An 11507-nucleotide genomic window follows, 5' to 3' on the forward strand; every position below is an offset into this window, starting at 1 on the left:
TCAGTTGTAAGAAGGAGTCTATTTGGAAGTTTAAGGATCTGAACGTGTATTTCCTTAAGATTACATATGCCCACATACCCCCTGGAAAGTCATTACATACCACAAAGATATATGTGCCCCAGCTTTAAAACCACTGCTTTTAGATACGACAGCACACTCAACCTCCCATCTCTCTATGACGGAGGCCAGTTAACTAGGCTTCGCTCAATATTTGTCCTCACCAGGGTTTGGCAGAGACCTGTCAGGTGGAAGGGTCAGAGCCATTGAACTCAGCCTTTCTTTCTCTTCAGTACCTGTGTTTTATTTTGTCTGGAGTTGTCATTAAAAAAAACAAAAGACAACACTCCCCAAGCAAGCAAAGAAGAGCACTATTGCTCTCCAGAAAGCTAAAGGCATCTGGGGATAGGAACACATTTGCTCTAGAGGGTAGTGTTTCAGATGCCAGGACCAGGAACACTGAAGAGAAGTCAGGAGGAGGAGCTGCTGATTCAGGATAAGAAGGAAGGTGGGTTGAAGAAGAGAGTCCCCATGTTTAATCATTTATACTGCATGAAGTAAATAGAACTTTCACAATAAACCTATAAGATAGGTAGAATTACCATGAGGAAACGGAGACTCAGAGAGGTTGAGTAACTCACCCAAGGTTCCACAGCTCATTAGTGCCAGAGCAGAGATTTGAACCTAGTTCAGTCTCGGTGACCTCAGAGCCATTATATAATACTGCCTCTCTCGTCAGTAAATACCTACTACAGAGTGGGCTGTCCTTCATTCTTTCTCTTTGCTTTTAATGAAGTTTTTAATTTGAATTCCAGTACAGTTAACATGAATGGGCTGTCTTTCTAACACCATTAGTTCATTCTCACAACAGCAACAGTGACCTCAACGACAACACAGTAGAAAGAATTTCAGTAACATCTGAGTACTGATCCAATTATAAATCTAAATATGGCTGGTAGATGTTTCAGAGGAGATGGTAAGTGGCTGAGGTAGAAGGCTGTGTTACTTCCCTTGGAGAAAATAAAGACTTTTGTAGACTATTTAAGATAAAATCTTATGACCACAGACCAGCTTATATACAAAGTGAAGAAGCATTTGGGAGATGCTGTCTCATACTAATTATATTGTGTAACCCTCCAGGAGAGACCACACATAGGGTGAGCAAAGTTCTGTTACCCATTCACTTAAGATCCTTTTTCTTCTTCATTATTGTGAAAAGCAGTTTGCTAGTTAATTATGAAAACGAATATGCTGTATTTGAAGATGCCAGTTGTGGGAAAATAATTCTCTCCCCCACCATTTCTCTTTTTCCCTCCCTCTCTCCTTCCCTCCCCTTCCCCCCCTCCTCTCTCCCTCCCTCCCCCCTCCCCTATTAGGCTGTAAAGTCTGTGAGGGCAAGGACTGTGTCCATCATTCATTGTTGTGCCTAGCATCATAGTAGTCAATAAATGTTTAGCAAATGAAAGAATCAGTGATTCTCCAGAATCCCAAGATCTCATGCTTTTAAACCATGAGATGAACTTTATCAGACTCAAGAACAGATCTCTTTGAGGGTCATGAGAAAAGATTTTATCAGTCAGGACTTCTGATCTTTTCCCCAAGCCAACTCTACAGGTCTTAGAGTAGAGAACCTGGCAACTAGGAAAACACTTAATTTATTCTCAGTTTTATTATACTCAGTTTGGGGGGGAAGGATTGTTGACCTTTTTGTGACTATGATGAAAATTATGGCCTTTCTCGAACAGAGGAACACGCACACACAAAATTTTGTGTACAATTTAAGTAGGTTCATGAACCCTTTAAACTGTGCATCTCAAGAATGCTGAAAAGTGAACTGCAGCTTAAGGAAAGGGCACAGTCATCATGCTGGACCTCCCGTATTTGGAGGGAAATTGACAAGAGAACAATAGAGCTTGCTTTGGATATAATACCAAAGGGGAGAATATGGCGCCAATTCCAACTGTGCCTTGATTCTGGTGAGACACTTTCATAAAAGACCCTTTGTTCCCTTTGGGACAGATGCCACCAAACACTGCTTTTTTAGTGACGGTACACTGTCCAGCCCTTCCCAGCATGCACCCTTCATCCTGTGATTGGACACCAGGCAGGAAGAGGGAATGGAAGTAGGACAGAGCTTTGGATCGTGAAGGTTGCTGAGTTGGTTCTTTTGGCTCCTAGAGCACACTTCCATTCATTTCAGGCTCCGTGTCTTGAAATGTTTTCGCCTGTAGCAGAAGTACTACAAGTCTATTGGCCTAGGATATTTTCCCTTAAAGTCTATCCCAAATGGATGCAAAAAAAAGCAGATTTTATATAAACAGATAATCCCTTGTGAGATAAAAAATTTCTCTGTCATAGCTGGGAGCTGATGCACCCCAGGCCTTCCCTCTTCTCCAGCTCCTGTCTCTACCAGAGGAAGGAGAGTTTTCCTCCCTTCCAAACACCCCCACTTGATTGCTTCAGACTTTATCCAGCCAGAACTCATCCTTGAGTTTTAAGGACACAGACCTTACTGGTGACTGAGGATTTTCTGTCTCAGCTTTACTTTCTTCATCTGCCAAGTGGGGATAACAACACCAGTCCCTACATCCTGGGATTGTGGTGAGGAGCAGTAGAAAATGGAGCACTCAGCTCAGTGTCCCCAGCACACACAGTAGGCACTTGATCAAGTTGGCTCTTACTTAACTTTTAAGGACAGTGGCCTCTAGAAGTGGAGGAGGAGAAACTGGGCAAGTTCGCTGCTTTTGTCCTTCTCAGTGTGCTCGCTTCTGCCCCTTTCCCTGTCTGGCCCTGCCTTTTCCCCACCCCAATCCCTGGATCAGCAGGACCAAGCTAAGGAGGCTCTAACCTTAAGCACCCGTGGTCCTGGCCATGCCCCTGGGACTCATAGCTCACGTTTTGGCCACTGAAATACCACTGACGTTTTGGACGCCCTGGCCGGGGCAATCATGACTGACTATTCCTTTCAGCTCCCTCCTTCCCTCCCTTCCTCTTGCTTTGAGTTCTCCCTTTTTGAAAACAACAATTTATTGAACACTTCTCTACTAGTAACACTAACACTTCTCTACTAATCCTAGTGCTGGTGCTGATAAACAGTGTTGCTACGTTTTTAAGCTCTAGTTGGAGGTAGAGGGGAGAGTAAATAGCAGACAATGTGTAGGATGTAATAAGGACAATTAATGAAATAAAATGGAGAATAATCAGGGAATCCTACTTAGATAGAATACCTTCTCTAAAGAGGTGACATTTGAATCCTGTGGCTGTCCTGGGCAGGAATTGAAACCTTGGCTTGATTCCAAGTGAGAAGCTCTGTTGGGAGTGCCAAGCGGTAGTTTCTCCCGTTTCTCTCTCCTAACAATAGAGGGTTTCAGGCTACGCGGAAGTCAAACTCCTGATTTTTACCAGCTCTTTATTTTGTCAAGTAAGCTTAAAAAATATTATGACCCTCACCTGTGCCTTTATAGATATTCACTTGCCGTGTACCAGGCATTGTACATTTTACATGTATCCTCTGATTTAATTCTCCAGTGACCCAAGGAAGTATATCTTATTATCAAAATTATCCCTGGAGTCAAATAAAGAAACCAGAACTTAGAGAAGCTAAGTAACTTGCCCATAGCCAATGGGCCAACAGAGGTAGGGTTAGGACCAGGATCCGGGTAGGTCTGAGAACAGAGCCTGTGTCTTCAGCCAGTAGACTAGGCTGCTCCCTTCTTTGATGTCTTAACTCACCTGGTTCTCCTTTCCTCTGCAGCGGTGCCAGTGAAGAAGAGGACACATGAAGGCCTGCCATCCCCCGTGGAAACTCATCCCTTCCCCCTGTGTGTATGTGACGGCGTGTATGTAGCGGCTTCTGAGTTCTGTGAAAGCTGCCCAGCAACAAACATACTTCTACCGGACACATCCCCAGATCCACAGCAGGCACATATCTCTCCGATGACCAATTTTATTGTTACTGACTGTGCTTTTCATTCTCTTGTCGTGGTAGCTCAAGAAAAAGTGCCCCTATGATCAACCAGGAGCAGTTAATTAAGAAGCATCCTTCAGGTAGTCCCTCAATGGCTGCTTTGAACTTACTCAGGAAAGCCAGCCCCCGTGATATTGTATACCCAAATAGCATCACTTTATCTGGAAGGATCTGAAATAATCCTGAAGGGCAGTCAGAATTTTTTCCCTACCTGCTAATAAAACCCCACTTTATTTATATTGCAGCATGAAATAGTGGGGGGCACAGTAGGGCTTTGTAGATAGTCTCTAAAAGTCCAATTATACATTTGTGAAAATGTGGCTCCACGAAGTAAGATGGGTGGCGTGAAGATGGGGTTGGAGAAAGAGTTAAAAGTTCGAAATACAGGGATATTTTTAGTACATGAGGTTATCCAGCACTTCAAATCCATAATTCAGTGCTGTGGAAATGAAAAAAATGATTGAAGAGGTAGAAAGGAAATGACTTTAAAAAAAAAGGACCAAAGAGATCTGATTAAAAGTTGAAATCAGTATTTTTGAACTCAAATTGCCTGAGTTTCCAAAATAGTCACTAAAGGATCTGATGGAACCTGAATTATTTGGGTGATTTCTGCCGGTTTTCTGGGTCTTGTCACAACAAGAAGGCTGGGTTGTGTATTACCAAGTGGGAATTTTCAGTGTAGGTTTTTGTCACCCCCGCTCCAGCCCCCTTGGCCTCATTTGGCTTAAAGGCAGTGTAGAGAGAGTTCTCGTCACTCTGGTGTGCTGAATCAAGCCCCATCTCCCAGCAGGTACACCCTCCTTTCCCTCCAGCTGGAACCCCTCTTCCCATGGCACCCCGCCACAGGCCTTCAGCTCCGCCCGCACACCCAGGTTCTTCCTTCTCAAGTACCCTGAGCAGAGACAAGCCACGGTTGGACTTCCAACCTTTCCCCCTTGCCAAGTCACATTTCCTTACAACCAAGTTTTCTCCTCCCAAGTAAGCAGTGATTACCAGGGAATACCAACCTGCAAGTTAAAAAGCCTGCCTTTTCTGAAACATCAGTTTTACTGAAATGGTTTGGAGTCAGGGGGATGACCTTTTTTGATAAAACAGCTACATTATGAAATAGAGTGTTCATACACACAGTTAAGATAAAGTGGGACACTTCACAGGGAATGCTTATTTGCAAGTGGGGTACGTGGTCCCTCTCCTCTGCCTTTAGTGGTATTTTGGTGTTCACTTCCGAGAAGTACAATTGGAACTATATCCAAGCAGCTGACTCGGGGCCTAGACCTCTAGTCACCTCTGAAGCAAAACTGAAGGCGCCTGCACTGGGAGAAGTCCCTCTTCCAGCCTGCCTGCCTGTGACCTGTGTACTTGGCACAGAGCGTTAGGGCCAGCTGGTGTGTGTGTGTGTGTGTGCAGGATGGTTTTGAGGCAGAAACAGTACTTACTGTAGGAATCCTATTTATGTCATTGTTCGATCCTGTGCATGCTATAAAATTATTTCTTTCAGGCCAGGAAGCTACCAGGCGTATATGCTTCTGGGTTAAGATTTTCCTAGCTCACTAAATATGTTAGGATGTTGGGACTGAGAGTACTTTGGGCTGTTAAAAAAAAAAAAAAAAAAAGTATTTTTCTCTCAAACTGGTGGCCAACAAATGGCTAAGACAATTTCGGTGCTTTACCTATCCTCCTGCAAAGACTGGAGAATTTGGCATACCACTAATTACAACCCCCAACCGTATCCCACAGAACTGCCCATAAAGAAGGACAAGTGGCCACTCTTATAAGAGTTTAAAAGCCAGAAGATGAAGAAGATTTTACCATCTGGATGCTTGTGTTTATCTTCCCCCAATAATTATTGTTTCATCTCTAAATAGCAGCCTTATCTTCACAATGGATAGACCATTGGCTCCTCCCTACCTGATTGTATGTTATTACTTAAAATCAGTATTTGGGAAACCCAAGCATTTATGCAGCAGATATGAACAGAAATATAAAAATACATGCCAGCTTGTCTCAATATATTATCATTATATTATCATATCTCTGTAATCCTCAAGGAAAGCCCTTTTGCTTTTACTTAAGATTTCAGATTTGCTTTATGGGCTCCTGCTGTCTTCAGCACCTGATAAAACTTTAAGCAGGGAAGCATTAAACACAGAGCAGCAGCTTCTGCCCAGGCTCTGGAGTCCCTGCCAACAGCATTTCTCAGTGTAAGAGCTAGGGTGCTTCCTGCAGTAGCACCAGCTTCCCCCACAGCTGGAGGATGTGGCTCGGCCTTAAGCTCCTGCCAGGTGAGTAAGTTAGAGTGCTCAGCAGTGTGTGGTGACTGGGTGCAGGCTCTAGGTTTGCAGAAACCCCCAGGGAGAAGTCATCAAGGGCGGCACATAATGGACGTCTCCAGAATGAATTGGGTCCTCACAGCAGTCCCTGGCTACCTTCCAGATTTGGGTTCTCTGGAGGCTGAGAGTGGGTAGGTCCTTTGATTTGATGTCCTGAAATCCAGGGCAGTTCCAAGAGGTTCTCTTAGGAGTCTCAGCTCTGACAGCCCAGGAGGGGAAATGGCCTGTATTGAGGACCAGCTGTGAGCCAGGCCCTGTACTTGGCCCCCATTTGTCAGATGATAGAACGGATGTGGAGTAATAGAAGCCCCTTGCCTTGAATTACACAGCTGGGAAATACTGGAGCTCTTCCTAACTTTGTGGTGGTCTGTGGTATATCTACAGTACAGAGGGAGGAAAAGGCTTCCGGTTCCCCCACTGCCGTCTGACTATGCCACTTTATGGATTCTTTTTCAAAGTTACATTTCATGGCTACCGTTTGGGCTCAGAAATGGCATCGAGGTGGCCTCACTCTTCCACCTTAGCAGGTTTGTGAAGTGCACATTGCTAACTTGAACCTTCCCCCAGGAGTTGGGGGGGACCTTTCCCTTTTGGTGCCATCCCCCATAAATAAACTGTCTCTAGGCCTTCAAGAGTATAGAAGTTCTAAGAAATAGTAAAAGTGGAAGGTGTTCTGCTCTGTTTATCTGAAAATGTCTGGTGCTGCAATCCTGCAGAAAAGGAAATCTTCATATTTGAGCCCAGCCAGTGCTGTGCTCTGTGAGGCTGTGTTAACTCAGAGTCCAGTGAATCTGTGTATATGTGCGCACGTGCACACACGATATGCGTGCATCTGTATATACACACGTAAATATATGCGCACACACACGCAATTTAAGAACTAAGGGGAATTCAGAACAGCCCCTCATTACCTTGCATACCCCTGCAGAGGTTTCTGCCAGCCCTGATCACAAGCGTCACCAGATGGAGCTTCGGTGCTTGCTTACAAGGTGCTTACGAGAAGAACAGCTCCTTGGCGAGGGTTTTCAGCTCCTAAAGCACTGAGCCAACATGGCGCCCCTGAGGGGACTTCCCAGGCTGCTCCAAGATGTCTAACGGTTTGGGTGACCCGGGGATCTGTCCACTCCGGTCAGTCCTGAGGGCACAGCTGCTGAGTTTATGACTTGTGGTTGTGGCAGGGCATAGGAAGCCCTCTCCTCCACCTAGAAAATATTCCCTTTCCAATACTTGAAATTCCTTACTCACGTAATGGCCGCTCAGTACATGCTTTGTAATAAGAAAATCGGTTGCATGTTTACTGTGTGCCTAGCACATCTGGAAGTTTCTATTTAAAACACAAATCTCATTTTGGATGAACTCGGCCCAGCCTTAGAAGAGAAAGAAGGCCCATAGGGGAGAGTTGAGATCTCATTAGCATTGCCTCTACCCAGCAGCGTTCTAAAGCCCCCACCCCAGCCCATTCCAAGACCCAGAGGCCCAGGGGACCTGTCTGGTAGAAGAGTAGCATTCGGAACTGAGAACACACCAGAAACAGCAGAGCAAATGCCAGAGCAGGAAAAGGAAAACGAATTAAGACACTTGTGGGTATACTGGTGCAAAAGTTGCCACAGAGCCTGTGCTGGGCTTGATACGACCTTGAGGGGACAGTAGATTTATATAACGGGAGTCAAACCTGACCAGTCTTTGTACAGTGACAGGCCTGGGGTGGGGGTGGGGGGCAGCCGACGAACCCTTTGTCGTCCTCTGCCTGTTTTCCCATGCACAGTCACATTCCCTTCTTAGTCACCTTCCTCTTTCACCCTTCACATTAAACAAGGGGACACTCGATCTTTCAAGGGAATTACACATTTGAGTTAATGTTTCAGTATATCATTTTCATACTGTAAATTATTTTGTAAGAGAGATTTACTGCTATCCCAGGATGTTTGGACTCAGCGCCCCTGTGCATTTGGAAATCAATAAACTATTACTGGAAATACCATTTGTCTCTGAGAGTTGTGCACAAAAGACCCTGCTAGGTGTAAATATTCATGATGATCTCCACTCTTAACTGTGGTAAAGCTGGAGATGATGGTGTTTGGTTATTAGATACAGGATGCTCATTTACTCCTGACTTCTCCGGAGCGACTTAGGAGATCTCTGGGAAGGGGCACACGAGCACATGTAATGTCATCATTATTTAGAGAGATGTTTTCACCACAAAGTAAAACAGTCTGTGCCTAGCTTAAAGTTTCTGAGCAAAGTTACATTATAACCTGAAGAATACTTGATCCTGAATGATGTTTTCAAATAACATTAAAGCTTTACCATTTGGATTAACCAGATTTTAATTTTTATCATATTTTCTAGAAATAAAAACTCTTTATAGAGCAAAGTACACGTAGGCCAGCAAGATCATCTTGGTGGAACGTTAGAACTACCCATTTGCTATAATGGATACGGAGGTAGAATCAAGCTGTCAATGAAGTGTAGTTCTGGTCCAGTTTGTCATACAAGGACCAGAGGCTGCACTGAAACCAACAGTCCTATACACAGAGGCAAAATGCAAACACCCAACATAGTCGATGATGCTGTGTGAGCCAGAAGGCACAAGTCCTGCCTAAAGGCCTTGAAATTCACTGCTTAAAAGCCCACCCTACCCCTCCCCCGCCCCCACCCAGCAGGTGTGTCTGGAGGAGCTGTGGTTTAGGAACCCTGCTCTAAATTTCCTTTGAACAAATCTGTCTCCATCAGACCTCGTTAGTTAGCCAGGGGGACTGTGTGAACTTCGGAGAAATTGTCCAAGATGAGCTGAGTCCATCGCTGAAGATCAGGCAGTGAGGCATACGGATAGAGCCGGGACAGCCGACTTTCCGTCTCATGGAGCGATCATTAGGCCCTCCTTCCTCCCTCCCCAGTGGCCGAGGCCACTTCTGCCTGGTGGGGTGGGATTGCCAAGCCCTGGGGCACTGGGGAGTCTCAGCGTTTTAACAAACCACAATGTGTTTGGAGGTTTTCTTCCCTACTACCTGGTGCCAGTATCTCAACACCACATCCCATTGCCCCAGGCCTTTCACATTTTATTGTCTTCCCCTCTGAGAGCTACAACTCTCTATTTTGTTTCATTGATCTTCACCTGGTCCAACTTACAGGTGGCCCCATTTCCTTTATACTCCTAAAAGGGTGAAATTGCAGCTTGTCTGGAATATCTCCTGGACTTAACAAGGCATCAGAGGTACCTACACCCAGCACAACCAGAGAAGAAAATGTCACAGAAAAAAACAACAGAAAGACTGCTCTAAGTCCGTAACTGGCCGCCCTGGGTATGTATCTGTACTTGCCAAATACTGCAGTCTCCAGGGTTAAATCCTTTTGTTAATAATTTCTAGCTACCCTTTAGGGAGCTCTTTCTCTGGGCCAGGCGCTGGCCTAGTTGCTTTGCACGTTATCTTACTCAATTCTCGGAGGCCAGATATTACCATCTCCTATTTTATTGCACAGGAATCAGATTTAGAGAGTTGAATACTCTGCCCAAGGTCACATGCTAAGAAACGGGAAGCCAGGATTTAAATCTGGCTCTTCACAGGCCTTGCAACCCCTGCTCTTAATCTCTCCTTCCGAGCAACATGGGGTCCACCTTGGATTGGTGAGTAAACACACAGCGTGGCCTTGGGGCAGAGGACTTCGCCCTTTGTGTTAGGCCTTGCTTTGTACCATCTGCAAAGTACAGTGTACAGTGAGGGAAAGGGGGCTGAGGATGGCAGGGAAGGCCTCTTGGGACCTGAAACTGCACTTCTGGAGGAAGGGAACTATTAGATTTTCTGTGTCTCCTTTATTCCAACGCTATAAATAATGAAACCACCAGGAGAGCCTAAGTCAGGACCTCTTCTGCCATAGGCTTAAAATCCCGAAAGTCAGCAGACTCTGACATTGAGTCTGTAATTTAATGAAACATCTTGAAGACGTCTCCCCCAGGCTGATGTGGGGCCAGCTTCATATTCTTGGAAAGGGAGTGCAGAAGGAGCTTGTCTACCGAATAGTCCAGTTACTGAGTGAGCCATCATGGCAACAGCCCACAGCGGACCACGTGCCTCACAAACCTCACACCAGTTCAGGGACTCAGGAGCAACTCATTTACCTGTGGCTCAGCCACCTGTGAGCTTCACCTCGCCTTATGTCCATAACAGGAAACCAAACAAGTGCTTTGACAATGAGTAATAGAGTCGGAACTGGAAAAATCTAGCACCTCTGCTAGACCCACTCAAGAGTGAGCATACCAGGCTCTGCCCAGTTGAAATAAATGCCATGAAGCACATACATAAGAGACAGTCCATACATCTCCCCATCAAGCCATTACTCAGAAACTATTCCTACATCACACATAATTCTACATGTTAGATGGTTTCCAAGCCTATAGCAGATGAAACGCAAGGGTGAGGAACAGACTTCTAAAGGAAATTCAGGTCAAGAAGGAAAAAGAGCAATAGAGAGGACAAAAAAATGTCATGTATACCAAAGAGCTTAAAAAGCACTGTCTTTAGGGAAGTGTTTCGTGCCCAAAACAGCTCCACACACAGCTCAACCCCTAAAGGGGACTGTTGTATTATAGGACAGTGTAACCGTATTCAAAATGACAACCCTGAGCATCACACCTAAAGAAATGAAATAATGCTCAGAAGAAGGCAAGAACGTGCGTATCAACCTTTTAGAAGTGCTTCTATCACAAATGGTAGAAAACAATGCAAAACAAATACCTTTTATTTTTATTTTTTTATTTTTTTAAAGATTTTTATTTATTGAGAGAGAGAGAATGGTAGAGAGAGAGCATGAGAGGGAAGAAGGTCAGAGGGAGAAGCAGACTCCCTGCTGAGCAGGGAGCCCGATGTGGGACTCGATCCTGGGACTCCAGGATCATGACCTGAGCCAAAGGCAGTTGCTTAACCAACTGAGCCACCCAGGCACCCAAACAAATACCTTTTAGGGATGAAAAGCAATCAACCTCTGACCATCCAGAGCATGTAGCTAAACAAAATAAAACAAAACATCCCCCTACCTGAGGTTTTATTGTTTCTTGAGCCTCTTGTATTTAGAGAGGTTTTTTTCGTAGCTTTATAAGTGACTTTCGTGCTACAGTGCTTTGCATATAATGGCATGAACAATGGAAGTGCCAAGCTTCCAATGTGATGAATAAAACTAATAACCAGAATACAAGTCAGATTCTGTTACAACAAATA

General features: G+C 44.9%; 1 protein-coding gene across 2 annotated transcripts in view; it reads left to right on the forward strand.

Moving 5' to 3' along the window:
* The window catches only part of TRIM44 (tripartite motif containing 44), a 117966-nt gene extending 109691 nt beyond the window's left edge, over positions 1-8275 (forward strand). For both annotated transcript variants that reach the window (XM_027578551.2, XM_027578553.2), the window contains one exon: positions 3752-8275. In XM_027578551.2, the coding sequence (XP_027434352.1) occupies positions 3752-3779 (28 nt within the window). In that variant the 3' untranslated portion in view covers positions 3780-8275. The remainder of the gene's footprint in view (positions 1-3751) is intronic.
* Positions 8276-11507: the final 3232 nt, after the last annotated feature.

Source organism: Zalophus californianus, chromosome 11, assembly GCF_009762305.2.
Source record: "Zalophus californianus isolate mZalCal1 chromosome 11, mZalCal1.pri.v2, whole genome shotgun sequence".
NCBI lineage: Eukaryota > Metazoa > Chordata > Mammalia > Carnivora > Otariidae > Zalophus > Zalophus californianus.